The following is a 23,545-nucleotide window of genomic DNA, read 5'->3' as shown; positions in this document are numbered from 1 at the left end:
CTTGGCTCCCTGTACAGTATTTTCCAGACAAGCTACCCTTGGCTCCCTGTACAGTATTTTCCAGACAAGCTACCCTATGTACTAGCAGGATAAGGCTTTAACATCCTAATAACATCAACTTCGCCCTTCAAAAAATAGCAATTAAGAGACAATGAATCAACCTCGATGTGATACAGGCAATAAAATGTCACTCAAAATCAAAACGGCAGAAGAATGATTTTTTTTACAGAACATAAAATACTTAACCATACCAGTGTACATTAATTTTTTAGTATACTCAGACAAGTTTCTCTGTTATATAATACGGGGATGATTTATACAGCAAATCTATCTGGACACAATATTAATTTACTTTTAGTCACAAAGCATCAGATTAAAACTTGATCTCATAGCGTTAATAAACTGTGTAAAAAAAACATGTTTATAAGAAGTCAATTTTAACAACATTTATTAATGGCTTTGCTTTTTTATGAAAAGCAATTAAGTATTTGTACATGACCATCATAATTTTTTGTTGATACAAAAAGTCACACAGACTTTACAGACAAAAAAGCTCTTTTTTAACGTCTGTTTACAAAAGCAAAATGCTATTGGATACACGTAAAAATGGACAGAATTATATCTATATCAACAGAGAAAATAATCACTACCTTAATTCCAAAAGCAAATGATTTTGAATTTAGGAAAGAGGAAAACAAGTTCATTAATCTTTCAAAGAGAATAAAGGCAATACATATTCATGTCTTTAAAAATGACCTGGCTTATTTTGATACAATGTTTGAACATCAGGACCTTATATATATATATATATATATAATTCCTTACTGATGTGTGCTAGCGCTCTTGGCTGTTATAAGAAACATGCTGTTGATTTATAGGGACTGCCTCCCTTTGCCCCATGTTTCAATTCAGCCTAAGCAATCTGGCAGATTTCACCTCATATTTCGATTCACCCTGAAAGTTGCTTTTGTATAGAAGAAATGTTGACCAACTTTCATGAGAATGTGTTAATGTTTGAGTTTACTAAGTAATTGAACAGGAACCATTTTGACTAATCAGAGCACAGCTTGCTCTACCGCCAATGTACCTCTGCATATATTCTATAGTAAGCTATCTTGCTGAACAAAGGCTGGATTGACACCTGGATTAATGGAGGGACATTTCATATATCATAATTCTTCATGTCAAATTGTTGATCTGCATAAACTTCAAATGTCAATGATTCAAAATATACCATATGTTAAAATATTGTTATACCATAAAGATGATAGTGCTTTTATCACCTGAGGCAGGGGACTGGCCAACCTCATACTGTTATTCACCCTATACACTACTTGCTACTTGACCTCTAACCTTGTACTACCAATGGCAGACAATCTTCTAACTAGGACCTCCCAGCTGGGACAGATACAATCAATGGATGCAGTAGTCACTTCCTACCAGACTATTCCTTTGGTGAACCAAGCAATCAGCAAACATTTCTATATGGATTTTATTTTGTACACCAACATTCAAATTGTTATATTGTTTCCTCAACTCCATCTGAAATATTTAAACAAGTGAAGTCTGCACACCGATCTAACTCAATAAGGGCCCAGTCCTGACTATACCGGTACCTTGAGTAATCTATTGATTTTTTGTGCTAAAATTTTATTGATTTAATGCTTATAAAAATTCATATAAATAGGCACGTCTCATTTCCATCCTTTTGATGATTTGCTTCTTCAGGTCTCTCAACATTAAAACAGATATTTGAATCATTAACTACAAACTTTTGACAAATGTGTATATCTAAACCAAGGTTAAAACAATCTAACAGCATATCTACCATACTAACAAAGTACCACAGTAAAAGCATTTTACCTATTCACCTTTCCTAAAGGTTTTTTTAATTTAAATTAGAACTGTTGATTATCTCTTGAGGGACTTAACAGGTGAAATCTCATTAGTAGATGCTGCTGCACACTTTGCTGATTAAACAGCTTGTGTTGTTAGCCTACTGTTGTAACAGAATGTGTTAACACACAGAGTTTTACACACCAAGCAGCAAATTAAAAGCAAAGAGAACTAAAATAGACCATTACTACAGGTTTAAACTCGGTTCCCTATCCTTACGATACCTGGTGTAGGCCTGAAAAGTGTTCTGACAGCTCTAGCTGGCTTTAATTTTTACAACATCTGGATTACCAATCTGTTGCTTCAAGTTGAATTTGAAAAACATTATTACACTGGCCAGAACAACAGAAATTTGACTGCATATCTAGGGCGACAGAAGATCTGAGATTTTGTTCTAATCATGTTTAAAACATAATTATAACAGTTTTATTGCTTGTTGCATTGGTTGAGGCCTTCAAAATATAAAAGAGAGTTATGGAAAACGTACTGAATGTTTACCTAGATCTGTCCTATAAACGTGAGGTAGTTATAATGACTGGCTTTAATCAAAACATACAACACACATCACAGGTCTGACATATCATATCCATTAATCTACTACAGCTTCCCTCCGTAGCATTCAAACATGTACAAATGCCAACAGTCGTATCAATTTTTGTCGAGCCAGCACGATAGTCTCTACATTGGCAAACATGTTAGCGTGACTGCATACCATGTATCACTGATCACACTCCAGTAAGGAACAAATACCTTAATCACATTCAGCTTTTCACTCTGTATTTACAGAGTTTTAAAGGTTTAATCATTCAATCCAATTCACTGTTCGTTTGAAGATTTTAATATATTTGACCCGTGACCTTGAAAGTGGGTCAAGGTCATTTATTTAAACAAACTTGGTAGCCCTTCATCCCAGCATGCTACATGCCCAATATCAGTACCCTGTGCCTTTTGGTTATTAAGAAGAAGTTGTTTAAAGTAAAATACTGACGCCGGATGGCCGCAGCAACACGGCATAAGCTCACTTGGCCCTACGGGCCAGGTGAGCTAATCATACGGGTACGTATTTGACAGTAATTCTCAATCAAGACACCTGATTTAAAAAAAGCTGTCAGGGTACAGAATGACCAGATCAATGCTTAAGGACACAGACTGGCAAGATATGGTTGGACAGAGATTTGTCTGATGGATGTTAGGATAAAGAAAGACTGGAAAGAGGTCAGGAGAAATGTTAAATAGATGTAAGTTATTGACACAGAATGACCAGATAGGTGTTAGCTAGTACACACAATGACCCAACAAATTTAAATACCCGAAAACCTCACAAAGGACCAAGAAGACTGAATGTCCCTATGGCTGATGTTTCCCACATCACCAGACTATACTGCTAAATATCAGCCTACTAAATCTTGGCCTCAAGGCTTGTGTGCCTGACTATTTAGTGACTATAACAGGTACAACAATGAAACCGGAACAAATTTGTCAGGTTTAACTACATTTTATTTATGAAGCAAGTTTGTTCCTGTATGTTCATAGCTACAGAGCAGAACTAAAGGCCAAATGCAGGCAGCAGCTGCATTAAGTTCGCACACTTTGCAACAATTTCAACGAATAATTTCTAGCAATCGCAAAATTGTGCATTGAGCAGTTCTAATTATGGTTCTTGTGAAAATGGAAGTTGAATAACGAATGTGTACTCACGATAATAAGCATCTATTTTTGATAGGTATGACAGTTACACAAAGGTTTGATCTTGTACATCTATTATATATAAAGTGAACTTAATCCTCAAATGCTCCACTTTCCAATCTCAGAATATAATCCAATTATCCGAGACCATTTCACAGAATGCTTTCTACAGTACCCCAGGTAAACTGTAGCGCAGTGGGCCACCACAGGTAAATTAGATCATTACTTATGTATAATGTACAGAGTTGAATAGTTGCCTGTAATGGTAGGCCAAAGCAGAGTAAACTGTCTGATATATACATATAGTAATCCCTGAATAGAATCATTAACTGAAGTGTATTGAACATATCCAGGCAAATTAGGTGAGTTATACCCACGCTATCAAGTTATATTTATGCAGCTGTCAGCAAATTATGGGACATTTAAATTGATATAGCAGTAAACATCGGATCATTTAAAAACCCTACGTTGATCGTGATGAAATTAAACACAATGTTTTCGAGCACCAAAGCCATTGCATCATCAATTCTTTTGTTTGTTGTGTTTAGTTGGTCAGTTTATATAGCTGATCAGGGGTTTGATATAATGGAAATCCACTCCTGTCTGACACATGAGTACATGTGTTTAGATATAATGGAAATCCACTCCTGTCTGACACATGAGTACATGTGTTTCAATATAATGGAAATCCACTCCTGTCTGACACATGAGTACTTGTGTTTAGATATAATGGAAATCGATCCACTCCTGTCTGACACATCAGTACATGTATTTAGATATAATGGAAATCCGATCCTGTCTGACACATGTACATGTGTTTAGATATAATGGAAATCCACTCAGGTCTGACACATGTGTACATGTGTTTAGATATAATGGGAATCCACTCCTGTCTGACACATCAGTACATGTATTTAGATATAATGGAAATCCACTCCTGACTGACACATGAGTACATGTGTTTAGATATAATGGAAATCCACTCCTGTCTGACACATGAGTACATGTGTTTAGATATAATGGAAATCCACTCCTGTCTGACACATGAGTACATGTGTTTAGATATAATGGAAATCCACTCCTGTCTGACACATGAGTACATGTGTTTAGATATAATGGAAATCCACTCCTGTCTGACACATGAGTACATGTGTTTAGATATAATGGAAATCCACTCCTGTCTGACACATGAGTACATGTGTTTAGATATAATGGAAATCCACTCCTGTCTGACACATGAGTACATGTGTTTAGATATAATGGAAATCCACTCCTGTCTGACACATGAGTACATGTGTTTAGATATAATGGAAATCCACTCCTGTCTGACACATGAGTACATGTGTTTAGATATAATGGAAATCCACTCCTGTCTGACACATGAGTACATGTGTTTAGATATAATGGAAATCCACTCCTGTCTGACACATGAGTACATGTGTTTAGATATAATGGAAATCCACTCCTGTCTGACACATGAGTACATGTGTTTAGATATAATGGAAATCCACTCCTGTCTGACACATGAGTACATGTGTTTAGATATAATGGAAATCCACTCCTGTCTGACACATGAGTACATGTGTTTAGATATAATGGAAATCCACTCCTGTCTGACACATGAGTACATGTGTTTAGATATAATGGAAATCCACTCCTGTCTGACACATGAGTACATGTGTTTAGATATAATGGAAATCCACTCCTGTCTGACACATGAGTACATGTGTTTAGATATAATGGAAATCCACTCCTGTCTGACACATGAGTACATGTGTTTAGATATAATGGAAATCCACTCCTGTCTGACACATGAGTACATGTGTTTAGATATAATGGAAATCCACTCCTGTCTGACACATGAGTACATGTGTTTAGATATAATGGAAATCCACTCCTGTCTGACACATGAGTACATGTGTTTAGATATAATGGAAATCCACTCCTGTCTGACACATGAGTACATGTGTTTAGATATAATGGAAATCCACTCCTGTCTGACACATGAGTACATGTGTTTAGATATAATGGAAATCCACTCCTGTCTGACACATGAGTACATGTGTTTAGATATAATGGAAATCCACTCCTGTCTGACACATGAGTACATGTGTTTAGATATAATGGAAATCCACTCCTGTCTGACACATGAGTACATGTGTTTAGATATAATGGAAATCCACTCCTGTCTGACACATGAGTACATGTGTTTAGATATAATGGAAATCCACTCCTGTCTGACACATGAGTACATGTGTTTAGATATAATGGAAATCCACTCCTGTCTGACACATGAGTACATGTGTTTAGATATAATGGAAATCCACTCCTGTCTGACACATGAGTACATGTGTTTAGATATAATGGAAATCCACTCCTGTCTGACACATGAGTACATGTGTTTAGATATAATGGAAATCCACTCCTGTCTGACACATGAGTACATGTGTTTAGATATAATGGAAATCCACTCCTGTCTGACACATGAGTACATGTGTTTAGATATAATGGAAATCCACTCCTGTCTGACACATGAGTACATGTGTTTAGATATAATGGAAATCCACTCCTGTCTGACACATGAGTACATGTGTTTAGATATAATGGAAATCCACTCCTGTCTGACACATGAGTACATGTGTTTAGATATAATGGAAATCCACTCCTGTCTGACACATGAGTACATGTGTTTAGATATAATGGAAATCCACTCCTGTCTGACACATGAGTACATGTGTTTAGATATAATGGAAATCCACTCCTGTCTGACACATGAGTACATGTGTTTAGATATAATGGAAATCCACTCCTGTCTGACACATGAGTACATGTGTTTAGATATAATGGAAATCCACTCCTGTCTGACACATGAGTACATGTGTTTAGATATAATGGAAATCCACTCCTGTCTGACACATGAGTACATGTGTTTAGATATAATGGAAATCCACTCCTGTCTGACACATGAGTACATGTGTTTAGATATAATGGAAATCCACTCCTGTCTGACACATGAGTACATGTGTTTAGATATAATGGAAATCCACTCCTGTCTGACACATGAGTACATGTGTTTAGATATAATGGAAATCCACTCCTGTCTGACACATGAGTACATGTGTTTAGATATAATGGAAATCCACTCCTGTCTGACACATGAGTACATGTGTTTAGATATAATGGAAATCCACTCCTGTCTGACACATGAGTACATGTGTTTAGATATAATGGAAATCCACTCCTGTCTGACACATGAGTACATGTGTTTAGATATAATGGAAATCCACTCCTGTCTGACACATGAGTACATGTGTTTAGATATAATGGAAATCCACTCCTGTCTGACACATGAGTACATGTGTTTAGATATAATGGAAATCCACTCCTGTCTGACACATGAGTACATGTGTTTAGATATAATGGAAATCCACTCCTGTCTGACACATGAGTACATGTGTTTAGATATAATGGAAATCCACTCCTGTCTGACACATGAGTACATGTGTTTAGATATAATGGAAATCCACTCCTGTCTGACACATGAGTACATGTGTTTAGATATAATGGAAATCCACTCCTGTCTGACACATGAGTACATGTGTTTAGATATAATGGAAATCCACTCCTGTCTGACACATGAGTACATGTGTTTAGATATAATGGAAATCCACTCCTGTCTGACACATGAGTACATGTGTTTAGATATAATGGAAATCCACTCCTGACTGACACATCAGTACATGTGTTTAGATATAATGGAAATCCACTCCTGACTGACACATGAGTACATGTGTTTAGATATACACTCCTGACTGACACATCAGTACATGTGTTTAGATATAATGGAAATCCACTCCTGACTGACACATGAGTACATGTGTTTAGATATACACTCCTGACTGACACATCAGTACATGTGTTTAGATATAATGGAAATCCACTCCTGACTGACACATGAGTACATGTGTTTAGATATACACTCCTGACTGACACATCAGTACATGTGTTTAGATATAATGGAAATCCACTCCTGACTGACACATCAGTACATGTGTTTAGATATACACTCCTGACTGACACATCAGTACATGTGTTTAGATATAATGGAAATCCACTCCTGACTGACACATCAGTACATGTGTTTAGATATACACTCCTGACTGACACATCAGTACATGTGTTTAGATATAATGGAAATCCACTCCTGACTGACACATCAGTACATGTGTTTAGATATACACTCCTGACTGACACATCAGTACATGTGTTTAGATATAATGGAAATCCACTCCTGACTGACACATCAGTACATGTGTTTAGATATACACTCCTGACTGACACATCAGTACATGTGTTTAGATATAATGGAAATCCACTCCTGACTGACACATCAGTACATGTGTTTAGATATACACTCCTGACTGACACATCAGTACATGTGTTTAGATTAATGGAAACTTACTAATGACACATGATATCCAGGCATTTGATAGATCATTAGATATGCAGCCTTATGTGAAATTTTCCTTTTTGAGAATCAATTAAAAGGGAATTATAGAGCATTTTGCTAAAATTAATGATCGCTATGTCGCAAAACGCGGTGACTTTTTGTAAACATTTTGTATCATAAATTTGTTTGGAAATCAATTTTCGTGACATCACAAATTTGAGGTTGTGATTTACCAAACAAATATTTAGTTGTCAATGTGGACAATGTTAAATGTATGGAAAATTTGGTGACACAACATTTGTTGTCAGGGACAAGAACACAGAAATGTTCCTCAATGTGAGCCATGTATAGAGTTTTATAATTCTAACACTTAGGTAAAAACTTAAACATGGCAATCATATGTTTCCATTCAATTTGAGTGTGTAATTAATTTATAATGCGTACATGTTGATCCACTAGACAGGGACATATGATAGCAGGATGGTTTGATTAGTATTGCAGACTTCACTAGATAGATTGATATGTTCTCTAAATGACCTCGATAACAAAGTATGCAAAACAGCCACATCACATTTATTTAACATGGACAGGTAGGCAGCCTATAGCTATTTGTCTCCAACACAGTATAAAGACAGCTGTAGATCTATATCAAACCAGTTCTGCTGACCCTAGTGAACATACACCTACAGTAAGACTAGTGTATAACTCAATTTAACCACATAGCATACACATTGATATTCCACAAGAGAAAACACTTTCTAATTTATATTCTACATATAACTCCCTCATATTCTACACCAAATGCACACAAGTAATGGCATATATTCATCATTATGTAACCCTGGAGTGCTATAAAGCCGGCCTGTTATCAATCTTGGCGTCTTAGTTTCTATCAGACATCGTCATGGTTTTTTTTTCTATTGTTTAACTGAAAGGGAAGTGCCAGTTAGTCCCTTGAGAGTGTGGGCTAGACCATAGTCTGTATTTATAACATCAACCCCGCTCACCCCGAATCTCTACAGAAACCAACAGCCCCTAAACTTTATAGAGGTAACTCTCTACAGAAACCAATAACCCCTAAACTTTATAGAGATAACTAATCCCTAATCTCTACAGTAACCAATAGCCCCTAAAAAATATAGAGATAACTAATCCCTAATCTCTACAGAAACCAATAACCCCTAAACTTTATAGAGATAACTAATCCCTACTCTCTACAGAAACCAATAACACCTAAACTTTATAAAGATAACTAATCCATAATCTCTACAGAAACAAATAACCCCTAAACTTTATAGACATAACTAATCCCTGATCTATACAGAAACCAATGACCCCTAAACTTTAGAGAGATAACTAATCCCTGATCTATACAGAAACCAATGACCCCTAAACTTTATAGAGATAACTAATCCCTAATCTCTACAGAAACCAATAACCCCTAAACTTTATAGAGATGACTTATCCCTAATCTCTACAGAAACCAATAGCCCCTAAACTTTATAGAGATAACTAATCCCTAATCTCTACAGAAACCAATGACCCCTAAACTTTACAGAGATAACTAATCCCTAATCACTACAGAGATTACCTTATGTTAACCCCTAATATTTACAGAGATCAACTTATGCTAAACATTTATTTAGGGAGATTAACTTAATGATAACTCCTTAAGTTCTAGGATATCACCTTATGCTAACCTCTAATATTTACAGAGATAAAACAAGAGTCAATTCAGCTACGCTGTAAGCGTATGTACAATAGTTGTTATATATGTACCGAAATGACTCGATTAGGCTACGCTTTGTTTAATACTTGGTCATAGATGTGCGAGAGTCTTTGAGCCCCCTCATCTCGATTTAGAACTGGCCCACTGCGGTGTATCCAGATGACTTCCTTTATCTGCCGCTGGAACAGATTGCTCTCTCTGTACAAAACTTTGTAGTTATCGAAGTCAATCACATGATTTTTCTGTGTGGTACGGTCTGTGATTGCCGATCTATTTATCTGGGACTCCCACTGCCTCCTTTCGATTTTGTGGACAACTCGTACACATTTTACACGGTTGTGTGCATACATTTCACTGGTCGTTTGTCTGATAAGTCATCGAAACATCACATAGAAAATCTTATTGGTTGTGTAAAAAGAACTTCTCATAATAGTGCTTATATATATGTATAGCTTAACTTATGCTAAACCCCAATTTTTACAGAGATCAATTCTAATATGCTAACCTCAAATGTCTATAAAGATTAACTGTATCTGACTAGCCTCTACAAGAAATGAAACATAAAACTTCTAATTGGATAGTCAAGAATTCAAGAGGTTCAGTTAAGCTGCAAATTTAAAAGAGTACATACCTTATTGGAGTCGAGGTCTACCAGCCATACATCGTCAGGTACCTTAAAACCATTCTTGTAGGGTAGGAAACTGGCAGGAACTCCAATGATATAGGGTGTGGGGGCCAGCAGCAACTGTGAAGAATCAAATCAGTTCATTACTTTTAATGATGATGGGATCTTTAATATATTATAAATATATATTATATAAATATCAGCTATTTTCCATTGTTTTTTTTATATTTTCTAGTACCATGGTTTGACATTAATATCAATAATTAGAGGGCGATGCACTTTTTTGCTGTGAATATACAACAAAACCTAGTGCATGCTATATCTACACAAAATGATTACCTGAGGACAAATGTTTTTTTTTATCCTCCATCTCTGGAGACACTATAAAACCTTACTATCTGACTATTTTGTGGTGTTCTGAAAATTACATATAAACTTTATTTAGTATACAACAATTTGCTTTATCATTAATCAACTTCTATTAATCACTCTCATTGGTCCGGGATGGTCTAAACGTGGGAGGAATCCAGATAACCTGCCAAGTGGATAACCCACATAGTCGGACAGTGCTGACTCCGGGCCAACACACACCACGTCAAAATGGAGAATAAAACTTCGGCTATTTTGGTGAAGACCGAGTGTGCTATCAGATGCACCACACGTCCACCCACATTAAAATTATCACAATTTTTAAAATTATTAACCAGCATAACCTGATTAGTATTCAGAACAGTATTTGAAGAAAAAATATCAGGAAACGTATGATCATTTGCACTTACATGATAAAATCAGAAATATTTTAACTTTCGTGTTTTTTAAAATAACAACCATGTCACGAATTGGAGATATAACATTTGTAGGTATAGTCATTGATTCTGACACGCTCCAGGGTTTGTATCAAACACAAACTTCAGGCTTTTTGATCAAAGTTTACAGGAATATCAACACTAAATCTAACACCAAACATGCTTATCATTAATACATATTCCCACATACAGCAGATTAAAACAAGGTTTAACACTGGTTTCACTTCAATCAACTCTTTTAAACTTGCAACAAAACTATGTCAATTTCATCAAATAAGATTTTCACTGGAGATGTGTTTTTTGAGACAAGTAACATATGTCTCTCCTTCAGGACAGGAAGTTAGATACAGCTTCTCCCTGTAGTGGGTGTACTACAAGCGTACATCACATCCACTCAAATCACTCCCCACCAAATATTGATTGTTCTGTTGACAATCAGCAGCAGACACACAACAATACAGAAAGGAAATTAAGCTTGCAATTATGTGGGTTTTATAATGATTGCCTCACATCAATTCTTAAAACCTTATAAATAGATGCATAATGTCTTTATCCAACCAACGATGGCCATAAGTTTTGGATCTCAATCAATAACAAGAGGCCCATGGGCCTTAACGGTCACCTGATATATTTATACAGAGAGTTGATTTTGTTTTTAACATGAACAGAAATATTATTCAAAGTGACAAAAAACAATAAAACCACCTTATTCAATATCGAGCATACAGAATCAGACTAAAAAGCATTTGAAACTAGCACCTCTGATTCTTAACAAGGAAAATGAAGAAATTTTAGCACACTGACTCCTTTGAGCCCCACCCTACAGCCCTTGGGGGTAGGGCTGGCTCAAAATTTTCAAAGTATCAAACTGTCAATTCAAGGTTATAATTCCAATCAAGTTATCAACATGTAATATTCAAAGTATCTTTTGCCATTATAAACCATAATAAATTTTGCCCCCCCCCTTCCCCAGGGGGTAAACGTGAGACCCTAGGGTCATAAACCTTAAGACCCTTCCATCTATGAAGAGTATTTGATTCTACCATATCTTGGTCTTGAGAAGAAGATTATTGAAATTTTAGTCAATTTGACCCTTTTTGGTCCCGCCCCTCAGGCCCCTGGGGGCTTAGGACTAAACTGGCAACAATTTTTGTTGACCATTGTCCATGGAAGGTCCCTGCAAAATTTCATTGAAATTGGTTCAGGGGTTTTGGAGAAGAAGATTTTTGAAATTTCAGTCAATTCAACCCTTTTTGGCCCCGCCCCTCAGGCCCCTGGGTGCTTAGGACTAAACTGGCAACAATTTTTGTTGACCTTTGTCCATGGAAGGTCCCTCAAAATTTCATTGAAATTGGTTCAGGGATTTTGGAGAAGAAGTCGAAAATGTAAATTGTTTACGGACGCACGATGGACGACGGACGACGACGGACAAAAGGCGATCGCAATAGGTCACTTGAGACTTTGTCTCAGGTGACCTAAAAACCAAACTAAAATGTTTGTCTTTCATTATCGTACAAACATACCAATGCTTTGTCCTTTCTGTCATCAGAGGACATACAGGTATGTGACTTACCTATTCAGCAGAGGACATAAAGGTATGTGATTTACCTACTCAGCAGAGGACATACAGGTATGTGACTTACCTACTCAGCAGAGGACATACAGGTATGTGACTTAACTACTCAGTAGAGAACATACAGGTATGTGACTTACCTATTCAGCAGAGGACATACAGGTATGTGACTTACCTGCTCAGCAAAGAATATACAGGTATGTGACTTATAACTGCTCAGTAGAGAACATACAGGTATGTGACTTACCTGCTCAGTAGAGTAACATACAGGTATGTGACTTACCTGCTCAGTAGAGAACATACAGATATGTAACCTACCTGCTCAATAGAGAACATACTGGTATGTGACTTACCTGCTCAGTAGAGAACATAGAGATATGTAACCTACCTGCTCAATAGAGAACATACTGGTATGTGACTTACCTGCTTAGTAGAGAACATACAGGTATGTGACTTACCTGCTCTGTAGAGTAACATACAGGTATGTGACTTACCTGCTCAGTAGAGTAACATACAGGAATGTGACTTACCTGCTCAGTAGAGAACATACAGGTATATAACTTACCTGCTCAGCAGAAGACATACATGTAGGTAGAAGTGGGATCACTGGAAACATGTATTCCATGGGGTAGAGCATGGTCACAAAGGCCATCACACTCATAGACAGGGCATTGTAGTCCCGGGACTGCATCACCACCTACACCAGGTAAAACATGGCATTAACATAAGTCTCATGTAGGGTAAAGGGGGACGGGGCATCAATAGACATTACAAGGTAAAACATGGCATTAGAACATACAGGTATGTGACTTACCTGCTCAGCAAAGAATATACAGGTATGTGACTTATAACTGCTCAGTAGAGAACATACGGGTATGTGACTTACCTGCTCAGTAGAGTAACATCCAGGAATGTGACTTACCTGCTCAGTAGAGAACATACAGATATGTACCCTCCCTGCTCAATAGAGAACATACTGGTATGTGACTTACCTGCTTAGTAGAGAACATACAGGTATGTGACTTACCTACTCATTAGAGAACATACAGGTATGTGACTTACCTGCTCAGTAGAGTAACATCCAGGAATGTGACTTACCTGCTCAGTAGAGAACATACAGGTATGTAACTTACCTGCTCAGAAGAGAACATACAGGTATGTGACTTAACTACTCAGTAGAGAACATGCAGGTATGTGACTTACCTGCTCAGTAGAGAACATACAGGTATGTAACTTACCTGCTCAGTAGAGAACATACAGGTATGTGACTTAACTACTCAGTTTAGAACATACGGGTATGTGACTTACCTGCTCAGTAGAGAACATACAGATATGTACCCTCCCTGCTCAATAGAGAACATACTGGTATGTGACTTACCTGCTCAGTAGAAAACATACAGGTATGTGACTTACCTGCTCAGTAGAGAACATACAGGTATGTAACTTACCTGCTCAGCAGAAGACATACATGTAGGTAGAAGTGGGATCACTGGAAACATGTATTCCATGGGGTAGAGCATGGTCACAAAGGCCATCACACTCATAGACAGGGCATTGTAGTCCCGGGACTGCATCACCACCTACACCAGGTAAAACATGGCATTAACATAAGTCTCATGTAGGGTAAAGGGGGACGGGGCATCAATAGACATTACAAGGTAAAACATGGCATTAACATAAGTCTCAAGTAGGGTAAAGGGGACGGGGCATCAATAGACATTACAAGGTAAATCATGGCATTAACATAAGTCTCAAGTAGGGTAAAGGGGGACGGGGCATCAATAAACATTACAAGGTACAACATGGCATTAACATAAGTCTCAAGTAGGGTAAAGGGGACAGGGCATCAATAGACATTACAAGGTAAAATATGGCATTAACATAAGTCTCAAGTAGGGTAAAGGGGGAAGGGGCAACAACAGACATTACAAGGTAAAACATGGCATTAACATAGTCTCAAGAAGGGAAAAGGGGGACGGGGCATCAATAGACATTACAAGGTAAAACATGGCATTAACATAGTCTCAAGAAGGGAAAAGGGGGACGGGGCATCAATAGACATTACAAGGTAAATCATGTCATTAACATAAGTCTCAAGTAGGGTAAAGGGGGAAGGGGCATCAATAGACATTATAAGGTAAAACATGGCATTAACATAGTCTCAAGTAGGGTAAAGGGGAGGGGGCATCAATAGACATTACAAGGTAGAACATGGCATTAGCATAGTCTCAAGTAGGGTAAAGGGGGAAGGGGCATCAACAGACATTACAAGGTAAAACATGGCATTAACATAAGTCACAAGTAGGGTAAAGGGGACGGGGCATCAATAGACATTACAGGGTAGAACATGGCATTAGCATAGTCTCAAGTAGGGTAAAGGGGGAAGGTGCATCAATAGACATTACAAGGTAAATCATGGCAATAACATAAGTCTCAAGTAGGGGAAAGGGGAATGGGACATCAACAGACATTACAAGGTAAAACATGGCATTAACAAAGTCTAAAGTGGGGTAAAGGGGACGGGGCATCAATAGACATTACAGGGTAGAACATGGCATTAGCATAGTCTCAAGTAGGGTAAAGGGGGAAGGTGCATCAATAGACATTACAAGGTAAATCATGGCAATAACATAAGTCTCAAGTAGGGGAAAGGGGAATGGGACATCAACAGACATTACAAGGTAAAACATGGCATTAACAAAGTCTAAAGTGGGGTAAAGGGGACGGGGCATCAATAGACATTACAAGGTAGAACATGGCAGTAGCATAGTCTCAAGTAGGGTAAAGGGGGAAGGGGCATCAATAGACACTACAAGGTAAATCATGGCAATAACATAAGTCTCAAGTAGGGTAAAGGGGAATGGGACATCAACAGACATTACAAGGTAAAACATGGCATTAACATAGTCTCAAGAAGGGTAAAGGGGGACGGGGCATCAATAGACATTACAAGGTAAAACATGGCATTAACATAGTCTCAAGTAGGGTAAAGGGGACGGGGCATCAATAGACATTACAAGGTAGAACATGGCATTAGCATAGTCTCAAGTAGGGTAAAGGGGGAAGGGGCATCAATAGACATTACAAGGTAAATCATGGCAATAACATAAGTCTCAAGTAGGGTAAAGGGGAATGGGACATCAACAGACATTACAAGGTAAAACATGGCATTAACATAAGTCTCAAGTAGGGTAAAGGGGGAAGGGGCATCAATAGACATTACAATTGGGAAAAGGTGGGCAGGGCATCAACAACATTGTGTTGGGCAAAAAGGGGACGGGGCATCAATAGACATTACAAGAGGGGAAAAGGGGGCGGGGCATCAACAAATGAATACAAATGAAGTGGTGAAAAAATGGGCAGGGTATCAAAATGCATTTAGAGTTAGAAGAATGGATTTGGGCATCAACACAAGGATACAAGTGGTGAAAAAGTGGGCAGCCTGTCATCAAAATGCATTGTTTGAAAAATGGGCGGGGCATCAATAGACATTTCCAAGGGGGGAAAAGGGGCAGGGCGTCAACAGACATTAATAGTTGGGAAAACTATGAATTAGCGGGGAAAAGGATATTCGTACCTTAGAAAATCAGACAAAACATGGTATTTAACATATTGCAAGTAATTATTTAAGGGAGGACCATAAATACACAATACAAGTTAGGCACGCTCATCACAATGTACCACAAATGTGGAGATGGTGGGGACGGGCAGTGACAAGTGGGTGAGGCATAGAACTGGAGCACTGTGATTATTAGTAAAACACAGGTGATCTTGACCCCAAAAACTAAAAGTGAATCCCATCAGCTTTGCTTAAGAAAACAAGGTAACATGACTAGATTTAAACATCAGAAGAACTGGGCGAGCTTCCAGACAGAACCTCATCCTTAAAATATCACTGTCAATATTATCAAAAAGTGATGCATTCAAATGAATGTTGAAATCTGATTATACATGTACATGGACCAAACAAGGTAAACACAAGATGTACAGTCAGAAGAATGTGTTAAATGTATTGACAGGCACTATAAAGCATGATGTCCTTGTAATAGAACTGACTTATGATAAACATCAGAACATAAAAAGGTGAAGAACTAATGTATTCTGTATTTAATCACCGTGTAGGAACATATAAAGGTGAAGAACTAATGTATTCTGTATTTAATCACTGTGTAGGAACATATTGCTTTTTCAGCAATTTATACCTAATAATATCCTAGTGATGTCTATAACCAAGAACTCAGGTAAGTATAGTAAGATAAACAAGAGTCGCCTGAAATGTCTGTTTAAAGGGTAGACACACATCTGGTTACCTGGTTAACTAAGTGTATAATCAGCTATTAAGGGTAGACATACATCTGGTTACCTGGTTAACTAAGTGTATAATCAGCTATTAAGGATAGACACACATCTGATTACTTGGTTAATTAAGTGTATAATCAGCTATTAAGGGTAGACACACATCTGGTTACTTGGTTAATTAAGTGTATAATCAGCTATTAAGGGTAGACACACATCTGGTTACCTGGTTAATTAAGTGTATAATCAGCTATTAAGGGTAGACACACATCTGGTTACCTGGTTAATTAAGTGTATAATCAGCTATTAAGGGTAGACACACATCTGGTTACCTGGTTAATTAAGTGTATAATCAGCTATTAAGGGTAGACACACGTCTGGTTACCTGGTTAATTAAGTGTATAATCAGCTATTAAGGGTAGACATACATCTGGTTACCTGGTTAATTAAGTGTGTAATCAGCTATTAAGGTTAGACACACATCTGGTTACCTGGTTAATTAAGTGTATAATCAGCTATTATGGGTAGACACACATCTGGTTACCTGGTGAATTAAGTGTATAATCAGCTATTAAGGTTAGACACACCTCTGGTTACCTGGTTAATTAAGTGGATAATCAGCTATTAAGGGTAGACGCACATCTGGTTACCTGGTTAATTAAATGTGTAATCAGCTATTAAGGTTAGACACACATCTGGTTACGTGGTTAATTAAGTGTATAATCAGCAATTAAGGGTAGACACACATCTGGGTACCTGGTTAACTAAGTGTATAATCAGCTATTAAGGATAGACACACATCTGATTACTTGGTTAATTAAGTGTATAATCAGATATTAAGGGTAGACATACATCTGGTTACCTGGTTAATTAAATGTGTAATCAGCTATTAAGGTTAGAGACACATCTGGTTACCTGGTTAATTAAGGGTATAATCAGCTATTAAGGGTAGACACACATCTGGTTACCTGGTTAACTAAGTGTATAATCAGCTATCAACATTTATCCTAAAATATTAGAAATTATCATCTTAAACAAGTAATTGAGTACTAATCATACGCCTCTACCTGAGGTGCATAATGAATATCAGAAACGATACAAATATCTGGTTATTTATCAATCAATGGCAAAGATTTCAATTTCTACATACACATAAGACACCTTGACCCCAACACCTTAAAGCACACCATTCTATGTATTTCAAACTTGAGATTTGTATGATCTTGAATTAAAATCTGCTCCGAAACAAGTGGTTAAGATTGATGACAGATTTACCAAATCCAGTAAAGTTTGAAAACATGGCCCGTCCACATTTGTAAAATTGAAAATGGAAGTGTTTCTAACCTTGTACTCCAGCATGATGGCGGCCAGGACTTTAAGGCAGGTGTCTACACCGAGGAGCTCCAGGGGTAAATGGAGGGGGAAATCGATGAGGGAGAACCGGGTGTGGTCTGGCAGGGCGAACAACAACGGGGGCTGTAAATCCTTGGGTAACACCTGTACCTGTAAATACATAAATGTAATGCTGGAGTTAGTTTACATGTACATTATTAAGTGACCTAAGATTTCAAAGTATGAAAAGCTGAAATAATTTGGGACAATGTTTACGATGATTACATTTGAAGCATTCAAATACATTCTGTACAAGCGTTCTTTGTTGTATATCGTGAAATTGTAAGACTGTTCCTGATCATGACTGAATCCTTAGATCTTATGTGGTACGGTATCCAAGCCATTTTATTGGTGTTCCTTTTTCTTCGTCACAGAATTGTTCGACACCTCATGGTGATGATTGAGTCAGAAGGCATTGCTAAGGAGTTAAAGATTATACTGTAAGTGTTCCACAGGTGTCGAACCTCTGGAACCTCCAATACTAATCACTCCATGTTTGTGAAACACTTCTGCAATATGTTAATTAGGTAGCTTTATTTGTTTCCTCCATAAAAGAGCTATGAGGTGTGGATGGTTTTCTTTTCAGAAACTAGTTTTCGCAAATATAGTTATGCTGAAATGCTAGGTTTCCAATGCATATCATACTTGCAAACTCCCTCAATTTTGGAGGGAGACCTCCAATTTTGGACCCTAAAATTGAGCATTTTCAAACAGTGAATTTGCTAAACTATTCCTATATCCTAACATCTAATGATTTCATCTGAAAAAACAGCTCAAAAAATACAATTTAAAAGTGTGAGTTTTCCCTAGGATTTACATACACACATTTTATTCATATTTTTAATTCTGAGCATGCGTAATCTCCTCCATGGAAAATTCAAAAAGTTGACAAGTATGCATATAAATCACAGTTTTTAGCAGTCGTATGGAGATCCTGAACCATTATACTTGTGTACAATGTATGTGAAGTGTGGAACATCAAGCCAAAATAAGTTAAATTTAATTGTTTTGTAAACAGTCCAAAAAAAGACGAAAGTTGATAGCTTTTTGTCTAATGGCGATCATCCCAAATGCCAGATCATGAAAACTTCTGATAAAGTTGTAATAACGGCGAGAGTCTATCACCTTTAACAATGTTACCTGAAGTGTCATTCAGGTAAGAAACCACGACTCTTGACAAGTCTCGGTCATTCACACTAATAACTTTTACAAATACTCGTAAGCTTTCTAGTATATTTACTCAACCCCTTTTAAAAAGTTTTTAAATAACTATCATGCACTTAGGTTTTAGATGGTTTTAAGTGGAGTTTACAGATTTATAGCCCACAAGAAAATCCTACTTAGTCAGGAGCTAAAAAACAGCAACAGAAAAACAACAGTGCTTTGTTCATCCTAACCTGATTTAAATCATAAAAGTTCAGCAGAAATGGACGGCTTATCTACTCGCGAGCATAATAGTGTCACAAAGTTGAAGTAAAAACATTCTAATGCATCAACACAATCAACATTATATTTAACCATCAATCAAAGGGCCCTGAAAACCACCTTGTTTCTACCTGACTTCAAGACTTCATTGTTTTACTGAGAAATTAAGGCTGTTACTGCTTTTTGCCCTGGTGACCCATCCACCCCGTACCAAATCAAAGACTGGGCAAGTCCAGTTTGAGTATGTAGGGATAAAGACTGGGCAAGTCCAGTTTGAGTATGTAGGGATGAAAGAGTTAAGTACAATCTATAAGAACCGACAGTACCATCTGAATTTCTTGTACAATCTAACAAGCTTCAATCAAACAGTTCATGATCAGTAGGATATATACAATGTTTTCTAATATGGATACTAAGATTGTTTAAGTAGAGATCTATCATCTCAGAATTAACATAGATACATCAGCGATGCAAGATGGTTGAAATGTCCACATCTAATGCAGGTGTCAGTGTCTGCAGTTTTACTTTTAAGACCACGCAGAAAACTATGAAACCCTTCATGTCTGGATCCAGCTGTGTTAAAGACCAGAAACCTCTCAGGAAACCTTACATGTCTGTATCCTGCTGTCTAACCTCAAAATAATCACTCTCTGTGACATTATATGATATCATGCTTTCAATTTATTTCTATCTCAACCTATTTTAAGAATATATATGATGTCATTTTTTATTTAATTTGTGGAATGTCAAGATGATATTTCAATTTCCACATCCACAAAGGTTTTGTTTATTATAGACGATTTATGCTGGGCCAAAATTGCACCTAATTTAGTCACAGTGGTAACGTTATAAGAAACATTGGCTGATAAGTCGCCTCACTGGTTACCAAGAAAATATTTAAAAAGGCTCTAGTACTTCATACAATGATTCATTAAAACCAAAGTAATAAAATGAAGTTAACAGCTTTATTTTATAGTCAATCTAAATATTGTAATTTTACTCTGGTGGCACCTGGTTTTAGATAATTAATTATATAACATGAACTAATGTTTCAGCAATCGGCTACATTGTACAGACAGTGTACCTGACGTACACAGGTAAAAGTAACACGTGTCTCGGTCCTTATGTCCTGTAATTAAGACATAGAGCTGTCAATGACGTCATGTTGTCCCTAGCACCACTTACAAGTATTAAGGTAATGTGAATTAAGCTCTAGTCTGTAATGAAATTAGTGCTTTTCTCGATTACTCCTGATCTAACCCAGTAGGAGCATTATGAGGAGGACAGAAACCGGGCTAATGGAGACGTTTAATACATTCCTATTTCTTTTGCCTACCAAACAAGCACTGTTAATTAAGGTGTCACTGCATTAGTTATAATCCTGCAGAGGAGTTCCTAAGTTTAACTCTCGTGTTTGTGCTGTTCATTTGATGCTACCCCTAAGTTTGACTCTCGTGTTTGTGCTGTTCATTTGATGCTACTCCTAAGTTTGACTCTCGTGTTTGTGCTGTTCATTTGATGCTACCCCTAAGTTTAACTCTCGTGTTTGTGCTGTTGATTTGATGTGGCCCCTAAGTTTAACTCTCGTGTTTGTGCTGTTCATTTGATGCTACCCCTAATTTTGACTCTTGTGTTTGTGCTGTTCATTTGATGCTACCCCTAATTTTGACTCTTGTGTTTGTGCTGTTCATTTGATGCTACCCCTAATTTTGACTCTTGTGTTTGTGCTGTTCATTTGATGCTACCCCTACGTTTGACTCTTGTGTTTGTGCTGTTCATTTGATGCTACCCCTACGTTTGACTCTTGTGTTTGTGCTGTTCATTTGATGCTACCCCTAAGTTTTACTCTCGTGTTTGTGCTGTTCATTTGATGCTACCCCTACGTTTGACTCTTGTGTTTGTGCTGTTCATTTGATGCTACCCCTAAGTTTAACTCTCGTGTTTGTGCTGTTCATTTGATGCGGCCCCTAAGTTAGTACACTTTATGTGAAGAGTAAGGGTAACTTAATAGAATTTTTTTAAATTGTCTGCATACTTACTCCATTTTCTCCAACGTTACAAGAAAGTATAGTGTTTGTTCAGTCTTATTGGAAAAATCTCCATTTAGACAATGTTTTAAAGGTTAGCGAGTTCATGTTGGTGACATGGCTGGCTTCTCCTATAAATAACACCATTTATCTGTTTTATATTTCTATACACCTATATACCAACCATGCAAACCTGAGAACTACAACACTAAGTAACAGCTGGTTCACTGTTTACTCAGTCGACTTATCTACGGCTTAGGGTATAAACACTTAAGTATTTTGTCAACATAAACAAATCTGAAAGAGATATTTTCATCAATATTTGGTAACGATACCACCATCATTAAAATGACATCAATATATTAATTCACCAATAAAATCCTTGTTCTGGTGCAGATACCTTATAAGAGTACTCTAGATCTGGAGCTCGTTAAAGGTAATGACATCATAGATCACTGATTAGCTAGGGACATCACACAATAGATCACTGATAAGCTGGAGACACCACACATTAGATCACTGATTAGCTGGGGACACCACACAATAGATCCAACCAGGATTCTCTGGTGCTTAAGGAAATCCAGTAACTCTGTGTTGGACCTGTAGGTTAGCTCCATCTCCTGCTCTTCATCAGCCGAGGCTAGTGGTCCTCTTCTGCTCCTTAGGTGATGGTTCCTCTTCCTAGCCACCACTCTATCACAACTGAGGCTAGTGATCCTCTTCTGCTCCTTAGGTGATGGTTCCTATTCCTAGACACCACTCTATCACAACTGAGGCTAGCCGTTGTCTTCTGCTCCTTAGGTGATGGTTCCTCTTCCTAGCCACCACTCTATCACAACTGAGGCTAGTGATCCTCTTCTGCTCCTTAGGTGATGGTTCCTATTCCTAGACACCACTCTATCACAACTGAGGCTAGTGGTCCTCTTCTCCTCCTTAGGTGATGGTTCCTCTTCCTAGACGCCACTCTATCACAACTGAGGCTAGTGGTTCTCTTCTCCTCCTTAGGTGATAGTTCCTCTTCCTAGACACCACTCTATCACAACTGAGGCTAGTGGTCCTCTTCTGCTCCTTAGGTGATGGTTCCCCTTCCTAGACACCACTCTATCACAACTGAGGCTAGGAGTCCTCTTCTGCTCCTTAGGTGATGGTTCCTCTTCCTAGACGCCACTCTATCACAACTGGGGCTAGTGGTTCTCTTCTCCTCCTTAGGTGATAGTTCCTCTTCCTAGACACCACTCTATCACAACTGAGGCTAGCCGTTGTCTTCTGCTCCTTAGGTGATGGTTCCTCTTCCTAGACACCACTCTATCACAACGGAGGCTAGTGGTCCTCTTCTGCTCCTTAGGTGATGGTTCCCCTTCCTAGACACCACTCTATCACAACTGAGGCTAGGAGTCCTCTTCTGCTCCTTAGGTGATGGTTCCTCTTCCTAGACACCACTCTATCACAACCGAGGCTAGTGGTCCTCTTCTGCTCCTTAGGTGATGATTCCTCTTCCTAGACACCACTCTATCACAACTGAGACTAGTGGTCCTCTTCTGCTCCTTAGGTGATGGTTCCTATTCCTAGACACCACTCTATCACAACTGAGGCTAGGGATCCTCTTCTCCTCCTTAGGCGATGGTTCCTCTTCCTAGACA

The 23,545-nt window shown here is 37.8% G+C and overlaps 1 protein-coding gene across 13 annotated transcripts in view; it reads right to left on the bottom strand.

Moving 5' to 3' along the window:
* The window catches only part of LOC110460518 (MAP kinase-activating death domain protein-like), a 119,694-nt gene that overhangs the window by 72,634 nt on the left and 23,515 nt on the right, over positions 1-23,545 (bottom strand). For 12 of the 13 annotated variants that reach the window (XM_021513467.1, XM_021513475.1, XM_021513474.1 and 9 more), the window contains exons 4-6: positions 18,406-18,564; positions 14,214-14,345; positions 10,393-10,506 (exon numbers count right to left, since the gene is read on the bottom strand). In XM_021513467.1, coding sequence (XP_021369142.1) covers positions 10,393-10,506; positions 14,214-14,345; positions 18,406-18,564 — 405 coding nt within the window. Of the gene's footprint in view, positions 1-10,392; positions 10,507-13,330; positions 13,493-14,213; positions 14,346-18,405; positions 18,565-23,545 lie in introns of those variants that run through there. The other variant, XM_021513480.1, reaches the window with a different exon arrangement.

Source organism: Mizuhopecten yessoensis, unplaced genomic scaffold (assembly GCF_002113885.1).
Source record: "Mizuhopecten yessoensis strain PY_sf001 unplaced genomic scaffold, ASM211388v2 scaffold10415, whole genome shotgun sequence".
Lineage (NCBI taxonomy): Eukaryota > Metazoa > Mollusca > Bivalvia > Pectinida > Pectinidae > Mizuhopecten > Mizuhopecten yessoensis.
This window is presented reverse-complemented; position numbering and strand designations above follow the sequence as displayed.